This window comes from Trichoderma asperellum, chromosome 6 (assembly GCF_020647865.1).
Source record: "Trichoderma asperellum chromosome 6, complete sequence".
NCBI lineage: Eukaryota > Fungi > Ascomycota > Sordariomycetes > Hypocreales > Hypocreaceae > Trichoderma > Trichoderma asperellum.
In genome coordinates this window covers 3,684,707-3,705,733 of record NC_089420.1, presented here as the reverse complement: position 1 = coordinate 3,705,733, position 21,027 = coordinate 3,684,707, and the positions used below count along the sequence as shown (strand labels likewise).

Sequence of the window (21,027 nt, the reverse complement as noted above, 5' to 3'; positions counted from 1 at the left end):
TATCAACATCTGAGTTTCATACACCATTATCTACAATCGGCAAATTCTCAATATCACAACGGACAAGTTTCCCATTGACAGCACTACTATTGCGAAAAGTTACGTAGCATCGTAGGGCTGCATCCACACGCATGTGTACTTGGGACACAAGCCGCGCTCTCAACATATACCCAGTAACTGCAGAGGACCCATTTCCCAACTCGTACAACAGTACCGCCTTTTCTTGTCAGATACAGTTAGCTTTCAAGTATCCCTCGGCATTTCATTGCCGTTGCTTTTCCGGAAAGTTTTCATTTTGGCAAAGCCCGGACAAATCACCACCCCCCCGGCCCGTCTGCGGACCGATCAAACCCCCGGGATCGGTGAAAAAAAGGAAGGCGTATTAGTATTTATCTGACTGCCGAAGTATTCAAATCAAGGAACTTTTTTTTTTTTTTTTTTTTTTTTTTTTTTTTTTTTTTTTTTTTGAATTATATTGCCGGCGGACAGAAGAAGACAAATTATTATAATGATAAAGCCTGGAAGAAAGGGGGGGTTTCTTTCGCCTTTGGGTGGGAGAGCCAAACTGGAAGAGGTTACAGGTGGGATAGTAACAGCAATAGTGCTTCTACTAGAATATGACCAGTTATGGAATATATACTATTATATGTATGCCGAAGAAAAGAGACTAAAAAAAGGACCAAACATTGAATGATCTGTATGACTTTGCGCCTTGCAGATACAGCAGAATAGATTGATTTTCCGTATGCTTTCTTGTCAGGGGAGGGTCTCCTAGCTCGTAGAACTGACTCGGCGTCATCAGCTTTGCTTCTTTCGGCCATGCTCTTGCTGACTGACACAACTTTGTGGGAGCTCCATACATAGCGCCTATACATACATATATACATAACGTATTATATCCGGCTGTCGCTGAATTAGTTATCACAGCCTTTTGCTCCTAGCGCCGGTTTTAATAAATCCCGGAAGGTGGTTGGCCAGAATAAACAGCACTAACAAGCCAAACTTATCATCAATACATATAGAGCAGGGTTCGGCATTTTTAGTATATCAAACAAGAACGAAGCTATTAGTACTAGACTATCATGTTGACGGAGTTGCGCGGTTTTTTTGATTTTTTGGCCTTGTGTTCGGGCCGCTTATCTCATTTACTGACATGATAACTGGCATGCGCGGTGTACTTGAAGAGAGAGAGTAAGAGAGTCGGGCAATTTCGCCAGATCGAGTTTGCCGAGCCTTGATTGCCAGGGTTTTGTTATCAGAGACAGAGAGGGACAGTGAGAGCTTTTCGTATAACCCTATCAACGAATACACGTCGGCCCTCTTTGTTCTAGAACAGGAAAAAAAAAAATAGATCAGGATCCGCTTCCTTATAGGCAACAGAATTAACAAATAGGCAACCATATAAAGAAATGAACAAAACAGGTGTGATCCTTTGTCAGGCGTTGAGCTAGGATACAGAAGGGGTAAGAGGCCAGGACAACTCGATAACCCTCATACAGTAGCATGTATGTATTCCCAGAGTAGAGCTGTAACATTCATCTCCCCGAGTTTCAACTCTCTGAATCCTTCATTTACCATTGCATCAACAAGGGCTTTTCTTAACACGATGTTGGTGATAATACAACGTAATTGCAAAAAATATGGCCGCTTTCGGCCGCAGGCCAGCACTGGACACTGGGATCCCTCCCCCCCAAAAAAAAACACACCCTTTGCCACCCATTGCACTTTCTAGAATCTTTCTCTTTTGCTCTGCTTATTCTCTCTCATATCGTAAACTCGACATGGTCGCTTAACTTCCTGGTCCTTAACCGCAAGCCTCCTTACGCCAGCTTACTGCCCAAACGAAACAAAAGGTCATGGAGGCGTCTTGTTAGCGAAAAAAAAAAAAAAAAAAAGGCACCAGGTTCTAGGGATACCACGTAGCTGGGATCGTCGGTGATCCCGGGAAGGGGGGGGAGGGGTTCACAAAAGGCCAAGCCATGCGGCGGCAATTAAGTTTGTTTCATCAACCCCATACAATCTCGATCCTTTAGACAAGCTGCATTTCCTATGCACAGATGCTCTTTGACAAAATTGGTAAGAAGGAGTGTTTTCAGCAACTTAGTGCGATCGATTCCGAGTTTCTTCGTCGTATGACCTGCTGGTGTAAGCAGGTTCAATTTCAAACGTGGCTTGAGTAGCCAAGTCCAACTAGAGCCCAGGGGGGGTTGTTGCTTAAACTATATGCGGGAATCTTCTTGTTGGCCCTAAAGATAGAGAGAAAACAGACACGAGAGGGCAAAGAGTGGATTCAAATTGCGGTGACTGATTGTTGCAATCTCTCAATACTACTTTCTGTCGCACCAATCATCACCCCACGTTCGAGTTCAAAACTCCAGATGGTTTACTTGTGAATTATCCCTCCCCCAGTAGAAGCACATCCTGTCTTCGTTTCTTGGATGGATAAGGAATTAGCCGGCCGTTGGAATACGCCCCCCTGGAAATATTCTCCTTTCAGGGTCTAGTCTTCGCAAACTCAAAAGAAAAGAGAAAAAAAAAAAATGATAGAATGCACCGAAAATCGCCCAGCATCCGATGACAGCTCGGAGCGGGTCATGGGGGCGTTGCAGCAACCTCCACAAACAAGGCCGAGTCTTCATGCCCTTCCATTGGAGTGGAAGCAATGGGCCCTTCCACTAGGGACTCACGGCGGAAGCTGGCCATGGCTCAAAACTTGGATCCTATGGAGTAGAGGGGTGAAGTTTCCTGCTCAAGCCCGTTTGTCCCTGGCCATCGCTAAGGCCTGCAGGTTGAACCGCGTAACACACTCCGTATCCGTGGCATTTATCCACCGGTCAGCTAGTCCTTCCCTTCTTACCTTCTAAGTGGGTAGTCAAGTATATGCACATGGCTCTACATTTTGAGTTTTTTTGCTGGTTCGCCGTCGCAAATACCGGGAATTCGTCAATAGTACTACCGGTAACTCGAAGCCGAGATGAAAAGCTAGCGCGGATGACAATAATCTTTGTCAGGAAGCCTTTATTCTATACGCCCAAGTCTGTTTTAGGCGACCGAAACGTCAAAAACCAAGCAAAGCTCAAGAGGGCTCCGAAAAAGAAGAATAGCAAAGAGAAAAGAGCAAATTCTATTTGTGATCAAGGCAGTTATTAGTCGGAGAGGTTCCGTCGCAATTGTTTGTGGCTTGAATGCTGAATTGATTGGCTAACGAGACGCAACGACGACGAATGTGTAGGGCGTAACAAAGTGCGTAGGGCGTAACAGAGTGCGACGGCACGCGCCTAGTCCCATAGATACGCACACAAAGGCAGCCAATGGCAATTGAAACAGCCGCCGAAGACGGGACGCCGACATGGCAGATCCCCAGATTACTTCTCGGTACAGCAATCAAGAGTGCTCCGTAATGGAGCCGTACGTGTATACAGTACATGCTCGTATGCAGGATGAGCCCAAATGGGCATCATCTTGGTGGGCAAAGGCGAGGCCAAGTCGCAGATGTCAGCATGCAGAGCAGGGTTGCGCAATGCAAATTCCATGCCAACAGTCCTTGTTAGCAGCGAGGCCATTTCCCTCCAGCTAGGCCCAGGGGGGGGAGGGGGGGTGTCTGAAATCTGGTCGTCAAGATGCGCTGAACTGGTAGGATCCCAGAAAGATGATGGCCTATACGAATTTCGGTATAGAGCTGGGTCCTGCTGCAGACATGTGCATAACCCAGTAAGAAAGAGGGCTGCTGCTAATAGCACTCCGCCGATGCTTTCTCCGACGACCTCCCCCGAATGCGTTCTCCGAAGGCCCGCGCGCTTGTGACATCTCATGGGCCATACAAGTAATTTTGTAACTGTAAGTCTCTTTGAAGCCACTCTGTATTAGAGGTCAGGCTTACTTGGTGCAAGTATCAGTCCATGCCTGGCTGGGCCACATCGAGTCTCACTCTGAGCTTGTCGTTGGATGCTCTTTGGACTTTGAATTTGGCTCGTCACCTTGGCCTGTTTGTGGAAACCGGAGACCTAGAGGCTCGAAAGTTTGTCTTTAGTCGCCGAATTGTCGTCCTTGGAGCTCATGCAACTTGAAGATGCTTCCAACGCCCGCAGTTCCCTGTTTGAAGAAAACAAGTATCCGCCGTCCGCACAAGGCTGGAATATCAATCATATGATGCAATGAAAAACGAGCCAGTGGACTGGAGAACCAAGACCCCCCTCCCTCTTTTTTCTGGATATTTTTTCTTCCCTATGGAGTTTCGTCTTGTGGAGGGGGTGTAATTTCAGCCCAGGAACTGCAGTGGCACAACATGGAGGCTGGATAGCTGCGCCAGTGGTGCTCGTAATTGACACCGCAAGTGTAAGCACTAGTCAAGCTGCCACCATCTTGTCGTCTTAGGCTCTCCATCTGCCACGAACTGCAGCTATGCGCTGTATTGCACAAGTACTGTACTAGTTGTAGGTGCTTGTAGAGTAGGTGCCCCATAGTACAAGTAAGCTTCGGATGGATCGATCACCAGCTTCCGCAGTTAGCAAGGCTCTCCCGATTCGACAGTTGATGTCAGCGAGGCGTGGTGCCTCTGTTTCGGGATCCGACTAACCAACTCGTAAACACCCTCGCTGAGTTTTACCGAAAATTGACAGCTTCCATCCGCAGCTTGCATGATTGGCCGGTATATACCTCGTATTATTTGGATTAAATCAACAAATATCGGCCAAGTAAAATGCTGACAAATGTCTGCTCATCATGGCGTGTTTGCAGATCCTTTTGTGCCCGAGAATCTCGCTAGAACGGATGAAACGAACCATTGTTGAACCATTGAATCGGTAAGGGCGAGTATTGGAGGCGGGAATGCTTTTGCTCAAAGAGGAGAACGCAGCGTTTCGGATTGCATGATTTGGGAAACATTCTGGTTTAGACAGATGAGCGAATGGACCAAATTAGGCCATCGAATTGTCCGAGTATTATTCTGTTTTTGGATAGATGAGCTAATCGAGAACAAATTTAGTCCGTCAAAGCCTCAAAGGTATGAGCTCCCAATTCTTGCTGATGTTATGGCTGTTTGTTCAGTCGCCCACTTTGTTGTGTGGGAAAGGACAAGGTAAACAAGAAAGCCGGCTCAAAAGGTGGCTTTGGTGCGTCATATAAGTTAATGTGGTAGGGCGATGTCGATGAATGGCTTGTTGAGGCTGGACTGGCTGAGCTGGATGCGCAGACGCTGTTTATCGTTTAGGTGCTCCAGTCGGTACAGATGGGAAGTAATTGGGTTGAGATGCTCTTTCGCGGTCTCGCTTGGCAGCTTCTGCTTGACGCTTGCGTTGTAACCGCTGCTGGTAGAAGACACTATTGCATCGTGTTAGTATGATGGCAAGCAACGAGCCCTACTCCTGTGCTCACCTCTTGAGTTCAAAAACGCGCGGCTCTTCCTCCTCTTTAGGAGTCTCTTCACCAGTGCTCTTTTCCTGGTTTCTTGTCAGGACATAAACAATCTCCAAGTGTGTTTTCTGAGGATGCTGTGCAACTTACTTCATCTTCATCCTTATCCTCCTTCTTTTCTTTGTCCTTGTCCTTGTCTTTGTCCTTGTCCTTATCTTTCTTGTCTTTACCCTTTTCCTTCTCTTTCTCCTTCTCCTTCTCCTTTTCCTTCTTCTTACGCTGCCTCTCTTCATATTCCTTCTTCAACTTCTCCTTCTCCTCAGCCAACTCCTTCTCCCGCTTGGCCTTGACCGCATCTTCGTCAATCTTGGGACTACAAAAGCTACGATCCTTTAGGTGCACGGGGCAGATGTAGAAGAAATCCTAAAGCAAGCCGGCCACGTTAAATAAGTTGCCCCAGAGCCACGAGTCTGGGAGCCTTTGGGAGTCACGGCGTTACCTTTTTGTCTGGCGTGATGAGCACCGATGTGCTGGGCTTGTAGCAGACGTCGCACGCTTTGGCGGCAGCCTCGGCCACCTTTCGATGGGTGTATAAGTTGGCAAACGGAGCCGCCATGCTGCCAGGCAAAATCCTAGGAGCTGCTCAAGCTGGATACGGCGTGCAGTGCATGTGTAGTCGGTCTTCTGAAGGCGATCTTGCGTGAATCCAGCACTTGATGCTTCACTCGCTCTCATGGCGGGGATGCCGGCGGCCGTGATGACTAAGCGCGAGCACTTGACGTCGCTGCAGTCGCGTCAGTCCAGCTGTAGCTGTAGAAGCAAATAAACCCAAAGCCCTCAACCGCGACGTGCGCAGCTGAACCGGCCATTGATTCCCGTCCATCGCAGCATTCTGTCGGCACCGAACCCGTCCGCTGCGTGAAAATGGCCCCGTCACTCAACACGCAGAGAATAGACGCCGTCTTCCAGGCTCGGCCTGACATCATTGCCAGCATCAGCCAAGCTGCAGGTATATACGTCCATTCCACAGCCAGCACACAGCTCGACGGCACAGCCTTGCGTAGATGGAAGCTAATTGCGGTTCCAAGACTCTCCCGGGCGAATTGCCCTTTTCAACGAAATCGCCGACCACGTCTACGAGCGGCTACAAGAGCATGGAGAGCCGACACAGAAGCGGAGGAAGGTCGGCGCAGAGACGGGCGGCAGCCCAAGCAGTCAGGCGGCGCTGTCAAACGCAGCAGACGAGGCTGTTCTTTTGAGCATTGCGGAGATTTCGGTGTCGGTCCCTCAGAGGAAGAAGCTGGAGATATGCTTCACCTCAAACCACTTATATGCCAGAGCCCCTGGAACAACAGCTCCCCTGCAGGGCGCCAGCTACGCGTGGAGGGATATTGGTACGTCGTGCCTCACCAATTCACCAAGCACCTATCCAGGATTCCCATCCAGACTGACAATTTGACCACAGAATATGCATTTTATCTGCCCGTCCCTGACAAGGCTCAGGTTCAGCACAACTACATCATATTCCCCAAGGGAACCTGTTTACCTTCCAAGACGGCTAATCCACCATCCGTGGAGCCGCTCGTCTTCACCGTTCCTGCAACTTCCCCAAAGCAAGGCACCATTGGGGGGAGTGAGTCAGGGGCTGCTGCCGCAGTGTCAGATAACTACAAGTCCCTGTTCCACTGGGCCATGAACCAGCGGCTGCAGGCTGCAGGCACCGGCGTCAAGATTGTCTCTGCCGACCCAAACAAATTCCACAGCATGATTCGCCAGCCTCACCGGCCAAACGAGACGGCGGTCCATATTGGCGGCTTCAGGGGCTCAAAGGACGGCTACCTCTTCTTCCTCGAAAACGGCATCTTCTGGGGCTTCAAGAAACCCCTCATCTTTATCCCCATGAACCGCATTGCCGCGATTAGCTACACGAGCATTCTGCAAATTACGTTCAACATGGTGGTCGAAGTCTTCACAGAGGAGGACGGCAAGACAGAGGAGCTCGAGTTTGGTATGCTGGACCAGCAAAACTACGGCGGCATCGACGACTACGTCAAAACCAACAGACTCCAGGACAGAAGCATGGCTGAGCAAAGAAAAGCGAAGCTGCAGCTGGCTGAAAACAAGGGCCCTAAGAAGAAGGATGGAGAAGGGGAAAATGGCGACGCTGATGCAGCCGATGCAGCAGGCGATGGCATGACTGAGCTGGAGCGTGCACAGCTGGAGGCTGAACAACAGCTACAGGATGATGAAGACGAAGACGAGGAGGACTATGATCCTGGAAGTGAGGGGGAGAGTGAAGGCTCAGGCTCCGACGACGACGATGATGACGACGACGATGATGATGAGGACGATGAAGAGGAGGATGACGAAGAGGACCCAGAAGGCGAAGAAGGAGAGGGTGGCGAGGAGGAAGAGGAAGAAGAAAAGCCCGTCGTCAAAGAACAGCCTCCAAAGCCTACCCCAAGGGCAAGCAGAGCAGCCAAACCAGCCAAACCAGCGGCAAAGCCCGCGGAACCAGTCAAAGCTGAGGAGCCCAGCATACCTGTTCGAACAGGCTGGGCAGCTTTCACTTCCCGACCAGGCACAGACGTCGACATGGCTGATCATGATGATGAAAAGTTTGATGTGGTGGGATAAAGGGGGAAGGGGAAAGTATCTTGAGACCAGAAAAACAAAGGACACATGTGTCTCCTCCTTATAAGTGAATGAATATTGGGGTGCATGTTTGAGTTGGCGTTTGAAAAGTAAGAAAAAGGATACTAGGTCGGCCAGGAGGTGCGGGCTTCATGATACTCAAGTTACCTCTGCAAGGCGTTGAACGTAGCAAGGCAGATATGATGCTTGGGTGTATATATTTGTGAGAGGCTTTAAAAGGCCATCGCTGATAATAGAGACACATAATGACACATCTCACTTTACAAATTGTACTGGTAATCCACAACGGTGAATGCTGATACTACCAATTCTCAAAAAAACACATCATTTATTGAAGAAACTGAGACTCCATGATACCAATCAGTCAATACTAAATCCCCCAGTGGCATGGTAAACAAGGTTATACTCTATATCAATGTAAACTCTACAGCGTAGAGCCCAAGCTAGAAAAAGTTTCGCTCTCTTGCTTTCCCTTATTCACCCCATTCCTTCAAGTTGGCCAAAGCAAGATAATGTTCCGCATTCACAAGGACAAGCGGGTGTCTGTCTATACTCGACAGATACGAGGTTATCAGTTTTATTTTCAGTTTAGATTATGCTGAGAAGACTCGGAAGGCTCTTCATCCATGATGAAATCAGCCTCCGTCAAGAGGGGCATCATCGTAAATTGAGGAGTCTCGGCAGAACGTGGAGGTGGAAGAGGAGGCGGCGGCATAGTGTTTATCGGCGCAGGTCCTGGCGCAGGTCCTGGTGTAGCGTTGAAGGCGTGAGGGTGTAAGAATGCAGGCTGAATCCAGTCCTGTTGCTGTTGTGCTTGGTCAGTAAGACCAACAGCTTGATCCAGAGCGGTAGAATCGCGAGTCGCAGGGTAAATCAGTCCTGGCCCATTGTCTTGTAAAGGAAGATTCTGCGGATGGAGATTCTGCGGATGGAGATTCTGTGGTGGAAGATCCTGTGGAAGATTCTGTGGAAGAGCTTCTCTATTTCCGCCTTGTCCTCTTTCAATAGATTTTCCTTTGAGATCTCTCATGGCGTCTTTGAATCGCATTGCTGTGCGATGAAGCAATGCCCGCTGCTGTCTCATGCTATGTTCGATTTTTGCCTCCTCAAAGGTAATACAAACACATGCCTTCACATGCTCAAGGAAGATGTTTGCGTTGACGAAAGTATTGCCGCAGCCGGGACAGGATTCGAAGCAATCAACGTCTGTGGAATATTAGCACAGACTTCCATCCCACAATGGGCTCAAAATAGAATGACATGCGTTTGGCAAAATGCCCTTTCAACTGCGCAGATCGCAACACCTGAGAGCATTGAGGCATTGGACATTCGCTGATGGAGTCTGGCACAGGAGGTGTTTCTTCATCGGGCTCATCGGGCTCGTCTATTTTTATGGGTACAAGATGCGCAGATGCTTTGCTGATTCTCTCTATTAGAAAGGTGATGAGTCGCTGGATGAGAGTCAGCGGCAGTCAACAAACGCGATGTGCTTGTCTCCAGGGCGCGAACCGTGTAGGCATCAATATGGAGCTCAAGCTGGGTTATGGTCGAGAATGAGACGAAACATGTCTGGCACTTGAATTGCGAGGCTGGTGGGGTGGTATTCATTGCAGCGCAGTTGTATATCGATGGCTATCGGCTTGTTGTGAATTAGAACATGTATTGGATTGGATGATGGGATGATGGGGGTGAAGAGAGAAAAGAAGAGGGATGCAGGTAGACTGGATAGAGTACAGAGTATGTTGTATTTGTATTGTATGGTGCCTGCTTCATTGTTATTGAAGCAAAGTTATCCAAAAGCAAAGACTGGTTCATCAGCCGTAGAAGGAATGACCGACAGGAATCTCATAACGGCACGACCGATGATAGAGAGAGATTTCACTAGAACACAATATACTTGAAAAGTATCAGTAATAAAGCAATAGAGGTGGTAAAAGTAATAAAAGTAATAAAAGTAGTAGAGGCAGTAAAGGCACAATCCAACAAGGCTTTATCGACTTGAAGGACCGACCACTCTTGGAACCTCAACAAGGTCAAAGAATGTCTCATCAAGGAAAGCAGCGACCATTTTAGAGCTGAATAATGATCATAAAGGCATCAATGATAGAGGTAGTTGACAACATTAACAAGAGACTTACTTTAAGCTTCAAGGCTACTGTCAACATATGGAAGACCTCCCGCAGTTAGGTAAACACTCCTTTAACTAGCAGTTACATATATAAATCAACCAACAACTTGGTCTCATATCCGCCAAACAACTGGGCCAATAACTCATTCTTCATCTTAATTTTATCTCTGCCAAGCTGCTGGTTACATCGACACTCCGACTACATTATTATCGATTCAAGGGTGTGTTAGAAGGAGGGAATCCCCAACAGGGTAGTCACATATTGGTTACATAGTAGCAGGCATATTTTTGTTAATTCTAGCTTAATCTCTCTCTCTCTTAATCATCACAATCCAATCTTTAATTCTTCCCCTTCTACTGCAACAGAGACTCTAAAAGATTAAATCTCTTGTAATTTCATTCACGACTTTTAAGTTACTACCAGAGTGCTAGACAACAAAACTGGGGCGTTGAATCAACAATCCCCCAGGAACAACAGAGCAGTCACGTGCATATCCCCGTGACCTCACCTCAAACCTCCAACAAGCTCCATTGCTTCTTCATATCGCCCAAAAAATCATCCCGCGCAACAGCCCACCACAGCGACATTCCGGCCTCGCATCTCCCCCCCATTGCCTCAGCCCCGTCCCTCCACAAAGACAGACAACCTCGCCCAGCATGTCAGGGAGCGCCAAGGCCATCCGTCTGCCCCCCCTCAAGACCCTGCGGGTGCACAATCCCAAGCGCCAGCCCGAGAACCCATGCATCGCCATCATGTCCAGCGTCCTCGGTAGGTGCTGCCTCTCTCGTTTGCAGAGGAAAAAAAAGTTGGTGCTAACTTGCAATTTTTTTTTTTTTTTGTGAACACAGCATGCTGGGCTTCGGCAGGCTTCAACGCTGCTGGCTGCGCCGCAATTGAGAACCAGCTCCGGAAATGCATGGACGGCCCTGCGCCTCCGCCGGCACCTGCGAATACGATCAACTACCACTTGTCGAGGATGCAGAAATACGTGACCAGCCCGAAGAAGCAGAAATAAAAAAGAAGGAGGGGGATAATACCAAAAAATTGGGGAAATGAAGGGATTCAACGCAAGTTCAAGTACATGTCGAGAGGAGGGGCAATGGCCCTGTACGATTTCTACCGTCGATGATACGGATGTGCGCCCAAATCGGATTTATACAGCGAGCCAGGGATGGGATACACATGGTCGAAGGGAGAGAAGGGGGGGGGAGAGAGATTATCAAGCAGATATTGATTTGGGTCTGTTGATGGAAGTGTATACGGAATTATGCGCAAGGACACGAGCGTTTTTTTTTGACGAACCATCAAAAGTAAAGGATGGGAGAAGAGCAGACGAGACGAAAGATTCACCGGCGTTGGTTTGCCACTTTGACGATATCACAAAAGGAAATGTACAACTCACATATTTGGAAGGGGGGAAAGGTTTATAAAAGAGTGCTGCAAAGGGGAGAGAGGGGGCATGTCGAACCTATAAGATAAGATGAGATAGAGCATTCATTCATGTACAAATAGCAGATATAAAATGCAAATAAAGCTTTTCAAAAGGAATAAATTACAATTCTCTCCTTGTAATATTGCGTCTATTACCAGTCACATTATGCACAAAGGACATAAACTTTTGTAATTTTTTTGTTTTAATTCAGCTCTCCGTTTGCACTTTTGTCGTCCTCCTTTTCTATCTATCCAGTACTAAGGAACAAGAAACATCCAACAGCAAAATCCATCATTTCAAACACGACAAAAAAACAGAGAGAGAGGGGGAGAGAGAGAAAGAGAAAGGTATAGTGGTAGGGTAAGGGGGTAAAGAAGCAGGAGGTGTTGTGAGATGATAGTAACAAACACAAAAAGCCAAAGCATGCATAAAGGCAAAAAAGAACCAAAAAAAAACAAGACGGGGAAAAAAAAGCATCCTCCCAAAACAAACACTATTGGCAAGATAGCGAAAAACAAAAAAAAACAAAAAAAAAAAAAAAGTGAATACCCTTCTCAATTCTCCTATAAAAACCTCCCGTCTTTGTCACTAGCGCCATAGAATCCCATGAATAAAAAATAAAAATAAAAATGAAATATGAAATGATAGTAGAGAAATGGTAGAAGAAACACTCAGATAAAGCTGCATCTTAATATCAAGATGGTGTATTCCCTATTCATAATAATATAGGTAGGGTAGTAAAGAGAAAAGAAGATAAGGAAAATTCTGGAGAGAAAGAGTGTATCGTTGAGACGGCCGCCCTCTGCTATAGACAGCATATTCTCGCTGGACTAGATTTCTAACTGTCCAGCAGTGATTTTTTAGGCACGCATGTCCGTCGCAATAAGCAAGCCTTGCGCATCTTGGTTTCTTTTTCTTGTCTTTTTTTTTTCTGGTGGTATTTATAGATTTAAGCGTCGCGGCTGCAAAAAGAGTAAAGAATATGGCAACGGGCCGTCGACAACGGAAGATAGATATCTGGGTGCGAATGAATGACCAAGGTTGGAATCGGACAATAATAAATAGCATATAAAGTAAAATTTGGTTGGTCATAATCGCACATATCGTGTGGTGTCGTGTCTATATGATTTTGAGAGGTATCTTTGGTAGTTGTTGGCCTTGAACCGTCGTTAATATGGTGGCAGTTTTCGTGCCGGTCTAATAAAAAATAATTTTTGCTGCTGCTATGCAATGGCTCTATACACCAAAACATGCGAATGCTCCTTGGTGGTCCGTAGAATAAGTATGCTTTCCTCCACAACAATTCATTTCTCTCTTCTCATCTATAGAAGAGCGTGCTTCTTTCATCTTCTTCCAAAGGAAATGCTTCACGTGCGGATCTATTATGTCGCCATATCTCCGACGCAGAAGAGTTCTATCTCTCCTACACCGCCGCTGTACGCATTCTTCATACCGTCGCGGAACTCCATAAAGGCAATCTGAATGTCGTCATCGCTCTCGATTGTAACAAAGTCCTCGTCTTCGTCTTGATAGCGTAGCTTTAGCATTCCTTGTGCTATGCTGCTGGTGGTGAACCGCGCTAGCTTGGCATCAATCCGATCGACGAGGGACTGGTAAGTGATGTTGAAAGCAACAACGAGCGTGACATAGTTTCCAGTGTCGCAGGTGACTCGGACCTTGAGTTGCGTCGGCAAAGCCACTTCGGGGCTTGCAACAGGGCTGCTCTGTGGAATCTGGGGCACCAATCCTGGAGGCATCATTCCCGAAGGTATCATGCCATGATGAGCAAGCATTCCTTGAGACATTGTCGCAGTGCCGAGAGACGGTGATACGGTCCTCGAGTTGGCCGCTGCAGGGTCAACACGAAGGCCGTTGCTGCTCGTGGGCGGTCCAGGTGTAGTCTGTCGAGGGTAGACGGGCTGGGTAGGGAACTGTGCCATGGTACCGCCAACGCTGCCCGAGTGCGAATGCTTATGTTTGTGTATCCGCTGGGGCTGGGAGCCGGGGCTCTGAGTACTCGTCCGGCTGGCTGGCACTCCTGCTTCGTTCCGGGGGGAGCCTGTTTGCGATCTCGGGATGGAGCTGTCATGAGCGGGATGGAGATGCAGGGGAATGCCGGGGACAGCGGGGATATTGCTCTGGCTTGGTTGGCGTCGCTGGCCCTGAGCAGCGGCATCAGGAGTGCTGTACGAGCGGCTCCTTTGCGCCGCCGGGTTTGCGCTGTGTCTGCCATTCATGTAGGCACTGGGCGGCGTGCCGTCTCGAGATGGGGCACGGGGCATTGCTGGCGCCGTGTAGCGGTTGTTCTCATCCCATCCTGCCTGAGGAGTCCCTGCTTTTGAGAATGGGTTGGCATTTGGTGAGAATACTCCACTGGTTGCACTGGTTCGAGAAGACGCAGGTGATTCGCCAATGGGTGAAAAGTAGCTATCTCCTCCGCGAGCCCCTGGCGATGGAACGGTCATGCTGCTCTGGGTCTGTAGGGACAAGGGCGCTGGCGGCATTGGTAGCGGGAATCGTGGCGGAGGAGCTCGCGCGATGCTGGCCAGAGACTGCGACGACTCTACGGTTACCGAGCCCTTTCTCAGGTCTCTCAGATTGGAGCTCGATGCGGTTCTGGGGATGGCCATGGAACCTCCGAATGAGTTTGTTGGCATTGGGAACTGAGCAGGAGCAGTAGCGGGGCCGATATCGTCGTCATCGTCATCGTCTTGCTGTAGGTAAGGGTTTTCAAGGCCGCCTGCCTGATCACGCGTCCAGGCAAAGTCCGTGGGATTGTCGTCTGGGCTCGTGGCAGTGCGAGGCGCATTCTCCTTACGTTGCGTCTCCAGACCCGTAGCCCACTTCCGCATCATCTCCTCCGTGAGGAATTTGATGGTGAAGTTTTCGACGCCAGGATCGCCTTTCCACCAGATTTGAACACTGTGAGAGCCTGGCTTAGACAGAGACACTACATCAGTGACATTGGTCATGAATATTCTGCCCTTGAGTTGCAGCTTGGCGTTCTTGTTCTTCTGCTTTGGAAGTGATTGCAACCGAGCCCTTTCTTTCTTGTCCTTGGTCCTGTTCGGGGAGATTTCCTTGCAGCACAGCAAAATGCATTCGAAGAGGTAGATCTCGTACTTTAGGGACGGTTAGCTCTCTATTAGGAGACGCAGGGGAGGGAGACTAGTATACGTACGTCCTTCTCTTGTTCGCTCTTGCCAGTGATGACTCCGTAGACACCATGCAATAACAGCTTTCCAAATGACTCAATCTTGTGTGATTTCCAGTCGTCGACTCTGGTCATGAGCTCCTCGAGCGCTTCGTCGAGAAGGTCGCGATTAACGGCTTCGTTTGCTTTCTGGAGAACGCGTTCAGCAGCCTCACATCCTTGAAGCAAATCTTCTTTAGTCTCTGGGTCTTCCGTTTTCTTTGCCAGATCCTGAATAGCCAGTTAGTAAATGGAGAAAAGAAACAGAGTTTATCTCCTTTCAGGGCAAGGAATGGGTAGCCGTAAAAGTTCGTTCGGACATACCTTGAGTAGCAGCGGATACTTGACTAGACGTTGCATAGGCTTCAAGAGAAATCCATCCAGGGTGTTGAAGTCGGCAGCGACGGGGTGGTCTGACAGGCGGATGAGATCGAAATTTGAATTGGCAATTTGCGCCGCCTTGCGCTGGTTGGCGATGAAGGGCTGGTAAATGTTAAAGAACTCTTCGTGGGTGACAAACGGCTGGCCCCATCGCTGGGTGTCGGTCGGCATGGAGTTTGTGGTTTCGACGCGAATGAGGAAGCGGCGTTGGAAGTCGAGGATAAAATTGATGTTGAGGAAGATTTGGTGAACAATGTCGCCAGTAATTACCCCCTTCTGCTCCAATGCCTTCTTCAAATCGTGCAGATTTTCCAAGTCCTGGACATATTTGCGCTCGGTATCCACAAGTTCTTTAATGACGTGATCTCGATAGGTCATTTTGGAAGCGCCGTTGGTGTCGGCAGGCTCGCCATCGGGATAGGCCTGCTGCTGGAGAAGGTATCCGCGCTGCTCTGCAAGGTCAAGGACGTAATTAACGACTTGGGTAACCTGATGTAATTGTTAGAATTTTTTTTTTCCAGTCGAAGAAAAAGCAAATAGCAAAATAAATTCATTCATCCACCAGTGCCAGAAAAAAAATGCACATTTCCCCCCCCTCCTCCTTTCGTCTTGTGAAGGGGAGGAATGAGTTATGGGATACTTGCCTTGACAAAGCCGCTCGTGTCGGTGCCCATCAAATCCGTTATGACAAAACTGTCGGCCGGAGGCACCTGAAGTTCCTTCATGCATGCCTGGACGAACTTGAAGATTGCGATCTTGGACTTCTTGGCGTCGGAGGCATTGGGGTCGTCGACGGCCAGCGGTTCAGCCGGCCGCAATGTGTTGTAGATTAACAGCAGCGGATAGCCAGAGCGCAGGAGATTCCAGAGGGGATCGACTGGATCTGTCGGGTCGAGGTGCTCCAGGAACTGCTCGAAGCCCGGCACCTGGGCCAGGCGCTGCTTGAGGGAGATGCATATCTGGTAGAGGGAGCGAGAGGCGTCGGCCTTCTGGTTGATGATGTTACTGGTGGCCACGACCGGGCCATTGGCAACCACCGTCATGTCGCTGTTGAGTGAGGTGAGCGACGTTGAAGATCCAGCATAGGCGGTTGATCCAGACAGCTGGCTAGTGCGCGGCGCACTGCTGCTCATGCTTTGATGTGGTAAACCGCCCGCTCCGTTGGGATGAGACTGGAAGACCGGGGCCGTGTTGGTTCTGAGCAGGGGTGCATGAGCCATGACCTCTTTACTCCATCCGTCGGGGGCCCGATATCAGGGCTGGTCCTAGTAGCTGCGTCTGAGGTCGAGGTCGACGACTCGATGAAAGGGCGGTTTTCGGTCGAGCGAGAGGTGGTCAGGGTTGAGAAAGAAAGAGGAGGAAAACAGGGGTGGTGCTCAGGCCGAAGGCGGGGGGTTTAGCGAACGAGTTTCTCGTGGAAGACCAGTCCGTGGGTTGCGGATCCCTAAAGAGCACGGATTCACGTCATTTAACGCGAAAGGCCAGTGTCAATGGGTTGTTGGACAGCCTCACGAGCCGTTCGCCACAGGCAGAGCAGGCGGGCGGAGCGAGTCTGGCGCTGAAGGGGGTAGGAGTTCGACGAGGCTTTCTTTCGGCGAAGAGAGTCGGCGGAAGATGCCCGTCGATTCTGCGTACCAATGGGGCGTAAACCTGTCTCGCTGACAGACGCTCGCTCTCTATGTCTCTTTCTCTCTCTTATGTCTCTCTCTATATTGCTTCTGGTTCTCTGCGTCTAATTGCGTTGTCTATCTCCTTCTCCTTCTTCTTCTTCTTCTTCTTCTTTGTTGGTCTACTGTGTACGTGACGGCTCGTCAATCAAGCGAACAAGTATCTCTTGTCTCTGTCGACTGGTTTGGTGTTTGTGAAAAACGACTGCGACTCTCTCTACTGCTCTACCTGTTGTGGCATGCAGCAGTAGCGATAGGCAGCGTCAAGGCTCGAAACGGGGTATCGAAAAGGGCCCAGCGGTGCTGGCGCAACGCTTCTTTTGCGATCTGCCGGTCGGATATAAGGAATGGATGCCAGTCGGTGTGCGGGGACGCTGTCAAAGACAACCGCTGAGGCTGCAGCAGAGGCAGCAGGATCAGGAGGTATAAAGGGGGAGCCAGGAATGGGCACAGAGAGAAGAGAAGAGAGGCTGCCGACAAGCAGACGAGTGGAGGAGAGGAACGCAGCAGCGAGACTGCGTGCTAACGGCAGTACAGGCAGCGACAGTACCTCCGCAGGCGCGCAGCGGTGGGCAGATACTCGGCGCGAGGTACCGTCGCCCGCAGGCGCTACGGCCAGACACCCAAAGGGCAGCATCATGCTTTTTGGTGGGCAGGCATCAGTTGATCTACAGGCTCTGGGGGCTGCTAATTGGGACGATTGGGGCGGTTTAGCGCGCCAGGCTCGATTTCAGGGGGCTCAACTGGGGGGCTGCAGAGGGGGGGCGCTTCGGCGACCCTTTTTTCCATCGTTTTCTCCCGTTCTTTTTTTCCTCCCTGCCCGCCACAGCCGTCGTCGCTGTGGCTGTTTTCTGCTCCCCCCTTTGGCCCTCTGGCCGCTACCCCGTGGTATTGCCATCTGCCATTGTGTTTAGCCAGACGCCAGGTTTGCCACCGTGGCAGCAAGTCGACGCCGTCGCGCCGCGCACTGCATGTATCGTGGACTCGCGCCAGCTGCGACTAGTGCCCAAAGCCCCGAGTACTAGTACAGGCGCTGGCGTCCCTTAGGCCGAGCTGGGACCTGTGGCCCGGTCGCTCCATGTTTCACAGGCGCGGCGCTAGGCCTGGCCAGGCTAAAAGCGACTCCAGCAGCGAACATGACCGTCGATAGTCGTTGCGCTCTGCGAGCTGGGGAAGCAGACCGAATTGCGGCACTGCTGCTGCTACAGCTTAGCATCTGCTATGCGCAAAACAAGCGTGTCTGCGGCGATGCTGGCTGTCGTGGATGCAATACATGCATCTGCATCGCGATGATGGCCAGGCCACGCCTTGTTCTGGGCTGAGGCGCGATTCCAGGCCATCCTCCCGCCCTTCCATGCGTCTCTTCCCGCCAAAACGTACGACCATGCTTCGCTGCCGTCCCTCACATGCCTCTTCCCGCAGACCGGCTGCCGTTTCAGTCGCACGGCCGGCGGCTGCTGAGCCAACAAGACGATGCGAGGTGTCGTTGCGGCTGTGTGCTTGAGCAGCCCGAGTCTCAGCACTGCCCACGAGGCCATCTGCCTCGTCACTTGGAAGCGATACCTTGGGGGCAATATCCGAGCATTGGCTCGCGAGAAAGGCACTTGCGACCAGCCGCTCGCTCCGTTTCTAGGCTATTGCTAATGGTCGGGTAACACTGCCAAAGCCGTTTGGACTGGACTGGGGAAGCATGGCGCTACCAGGGTTTGTTGATGGATGGAATCCAAAATCTCATGATGCGAGTCTGCGCACTAACAGCAGCACAGTGTCAGTGCCGGCCTGCTCCTAGCCACTGCTGCAGTAGCACTCGTACAACTACATGTACGATAGGTACGGCACATTGTCTGTACTGATAAACAGAAATGTACCGTTCCTGAAAGGCCATCTCCCTGGTCTAACCGCCGAGTGGCCTGCATGAACCAGATAGAAAACGACGAGATGCCGCAGTGCTCCCTCCTTGCAGTGCAAAACACCCGCTCCTATTCGGAGAAACACCAAAGCCCCTGCCAGAAAACGTCACCTGTCACTTTTCCAGTTGCTGCCGTCGTCTTTTCCTTCTTCCTAATGCAGCGCAAGCGGAGCATCTACTCTTCTTTGACGTTCCATTATCATGCTGGAGCCGCCACATGAAACAGAATCACACGTGCCGAGCTGCTTGGTCACTGAATAGAACACTTTGGTTGACTAATGGCAATCAACTACTTACTACGGAGTAGGTAGGCATAAGTTAAGACAACCAGCTACAGTAGGTAGCACTACGTAGAACAATAGGTACAGGGCCTCCGTCTTTGTTGAGTTTCGTAAACAGCATTAGTGCAGCTGCCGCATGCAGCCAATCATGGGTACTGGTCTACTCCCTGATAGTAGGCATCAGTATCACCGTTTCGTGCTTCACATACCCATGCTGTATGCAGAGTATGTGCATATAGCCAGCCACTGTTGCCATGGGCTCCATGAGGCTTTGTTCTGGTCACCTGCCTGTCATTTTGTGGATTCGCAGCAAGGAGCCCGCATACGAATTACGTCTGGCAACAGGAGGCATCTAAGGCAGCGGTGAAAGAGTCCAAGACGCGATACAGGCCTTTTCACCGCATACAGTACTGGCACCAATATCATATACACCAACCAGCCACTTTGATTCTCTCCCAGCCCGTCCTATCCACTGATGGCAGCCGAGACGATGAATAGTACCCAATGCCTTCTGCAACTGAGTAAAACTGGTGCCGCCAACACGATTGATGCAACCTAGGTGAAGAGCTGAATCAGGGGTGGAGTTGAGACGCGATAAGAGACCACCCGTCTGGTAGGGCTGAGCTGCGTCTAAGCTCTTGGACCGAGGCCGTCGATGCGACCCGTCTGCAGGATTGGGTCCCAGCGAAATGGCCATTTGGAGCAGCCAAGCCATTTGGCGGGATGCTATTGGGGAGTGCATACATGCATACCAACATACATACATTAGTACTCCATACATACTACCTTGGGTATTACTACTACCTACTACGTGACTATAGCATCTGGCCGGATTTGTCTGCCACAGAGTAGAAGTTCCTTGGCCTGAGTAATATTAGCCTATATCTGGGTACTACCTAGTAGATAATAGAGTCATTGGTGCAGGCTGTACTTAATCAACATCCTACGTGTGCTGCAGTCTGTCCGTGTGTTTGGTCTACCCTATCTCGTACCAAGAGTTGGAATCAAGGTTATCAGCAGGCCTAGAGCGCTAGACATTGAAAATGAGCATAAATGCTAACATGCAGCTACGGAAGTACTTTATGGCTGGAGAGGTACCTAGGTAGGTAGTAAATAATGCCAAGCCATCGGATTTGCTATTTGGCCAGCGACCATCTTTGAATCCCGAGTATCTACTGGAGGCGCTCAAGCAGAGAGATGACTACATGTGTAGATCTACGGCAGCTGCACGCCGATGCCAAGCCCTGCACCCGCTGGCCAGTGCCGAGCGAAGATTAAACTGGATGTGCGGAATCGATTCGGAGCGATATAGATTAACTGGTTAACTGTGGAGAACGCTGCCGGCAGTTATCCGTAGTGTTGTTTGGGAAAAGCAGAGAAGCCGAGATATGGAGGGCCACCAACAATGGAGATCAAGAAGCCGGCCAGCCAAGGTGCGCGCAGAACGAGGAAAATGGAGCGCACAGAATTGACCGCTGTTGAGAGTCTGAGTTTGATGAATTTATTGTACGCTGCCAGCTTCATCGATGCGTTGATGATGCTATCAGCTGCAAGACGCTTCTGGCACTTCCAAGAACATCACCTGCAGCATTTCCTTGCCCATTAGTACGGCGGCCTAGAGCCGTCTTCGGTTGAAAACAACCAAAGCAACATTCAGCTACGTACAAGCATATCGTCATTCTTATGGCTGCGCAATCTCGCCATCAAGTAAACCAGACAACATAACTGAGCAACACCGTTATATAACCTCATCTAGGGGCTCAAGCTCGCCCGCCTAGCGCCCGCAGCAGCCGTTTTGGGGTAGCAGACAGATGCAGAGTCCCCGGTCGCCAGACAGCGGCACTACCTGCCGGGTACAGGCCGCCCGCACTGGGCTCGCACGCAGCGCCCAGTATCGCGCCCGTAGACGCTGCTCGCCTTCGCAGACAACCCCCCGCCTCCCAAAACGGCGCTACGGCACTTTCCACAGCGCTGGGTTTCGGCGGCTGAAGCCTGACAGCTCAAAGGCACAGCGCCGTCCCCGCCGGA

General features: G+C 50.1%; 9 protein-coding genes across 9 annotated transcripts; 3 read left to right on the top strand and 6 right to left on the bottom strand.

Moving 5' to 3' along the window:
- Positions 1-86: 86 nt before the first annotated feature.
- TrAFT101_010661 (uncharacterized protein) lies at positions 87-821 on the bottom strand (the record flags this gene model as incomplete). Its single annotated transcript, XM_066129028.1, has 2 exons — positions 87-222; positions 790-821. 2 exons carry the CDS (start codon positions 819-821, stop codon positions 87-89), a joined length of 168 nt encoding a protein of 55 aa, XP_065985158.1.
- A 2,544-nt stretch (positions 822-3,365) lies between these two features.
- Positions 3,366-3,812, bottom strand: TrAFT101_010660 (uncharacterized protein; the record flags this gene model as incomplete). Its single annotated transcript, XM_066129027.1, has 1 exon — positions 3,366-3,812. The coding sequence occupies one exon, from the start codon at positions 3,810-3,812 to the stop codon at positions 3,366-3,368; it is 447 nt and encodes a 148-aa protein (XP_065985157.1).
- A 1,386-nt stretch (positions 3,813-5,198) lies between these two features.
- TrAFT101_010659 (uncharacterized protein) lies at positions 5,199-5,968 on the bottom strand (the record flags this gene model as incomplete). The annotated part of the gene is made up of 4 exons (XM_024910346.1): positions 5,199-5,319; positions 5,374-5,438; positions 5,503-5,775; positions 5,852-5,968. The coding sequence occupies 4 exons, from the start codon at positions 5,966-5,968 to the stop codon at positions 5,199-5,201; spliced, it is 576 nt and encodes a 191-aa protein (XP_024755488.1).
- A 215-nt stretch (positions 5,969-6,183) lies between these two features.
- Positions 6,184-8,266, top strand: TrAFT101_010658 (uncharacterized protein). Its single transcript, XM_024902848.2, has 3 exons — positions 6,184-6,361; positions 6,441-6,746; positions 6,818-8,266. The coding sequence occupies exons 1-3, from the start codon at positions 6,277-6,279 to the stop codon at positions 7,987-7,989; spliced, it is 1,563 nt and encodes a 520-aa protein (XP_024755487.1). The 5' UTR covers positions 6,184-6,276; the 3' UTR covers positions 7,990-8,266.
- Positions 8,267-8,590: 324 nt separating this feature from the next.
- On the bottom strand, positions 8,591-10,075 carry TrAFT101_010657 (uncharacterized protein; the record flags this gene model as incomplete). The annotated part of the gene is made up of 3 exons (XM_066129026.1): positions 8,591-9,213; positions 9,335-9,458; positions 10,019-10,075. 3 exons carry the CDS (start codon positions 10,073-10,075, stop codon positions 8,591-8,593), a joined length of 804 nt encoding a protein of 267 aa, XP_065985156.1.
- Positions 10,076-10,792: 717 nt separating this feature from the next.
- Positions 10,793-11,151, top strand: TrAFT101_010656 (mitochondrial 37S ribosomal protein mS37; the record flags this gene model as incomplete). Its single annotated transcript, XM_024901356.1, has 2 exons — positions 10,793-10,904; positions 10,985-11,151. The coding sequence occupies 2 exons, from the start codon at positions 10,793-10,795 to the stop codon at positions 11,149-11,151; spliced, it is 279 nt and encodes a 92-aa protein (XP_024755485.1).
- Positions 11,152-11,696: 545 nt separating this feature from the next.
- On the bottom strand, positions 11,697-17,345 carry TrAFT101_010655 (uncharacterized protein). The gene is made up of 4 exons (XM_024904229.2): positions 15,787-17,345; positions 15,086-15,631; positions 14,750-14,992; positions 11,697-14,690 (listed from the first exon to the last, which is right to left on the bottom strand). Exons 1-4 carry the CDS (start codon positions 16,360-16,362, stop codon positions 12,951-12,953), a joined length of 3,105 nt encoding a protein of 1,034 aa, XP_024755483.2. The 5' UTR covers positions 16,363-17,345; the 3' UTR covers positions 11,697-12,950.
- Positions 17,346-18,011: 666 nt separating this feature from the next.
- Positions 18,012-18,347, bottom strand: TrAFT101_010654 (uncharacterized protein; the record flags this gene model as incomplete). The annotated part of the gene is made up of 1 exon (XM_024904230.2): positions 18,012-18,347. One exon carries the CDS (start codon positions 18,345-18,347, stop codon positions 18,012-18,014), a length of 336 nt encoding a protein of 111 aa, XP_024755481.1.
- Positions 18,348-20,404: 2,057 nt separating this feature from the next.
- Positions 20,405-20,988, top strand: TrAFT101_010653 (uncharacterized protein; the record flags this gene model as incomplete). The annotated part of the gene is made up of 2 exons (XM_066129025.1): positions 20,405-20,432; positions 20,756-20,988. The coding sequence occupies 2 exons, from the start codon at positions 20,405-20,407 to the stop codon at positions 20,986-20,988; spliced, it is 261 nt and encodes an 86-aa protein (XP_065985155.1).
- Positions 20,989-21,027: the final 39 nt, after the last annotated feature.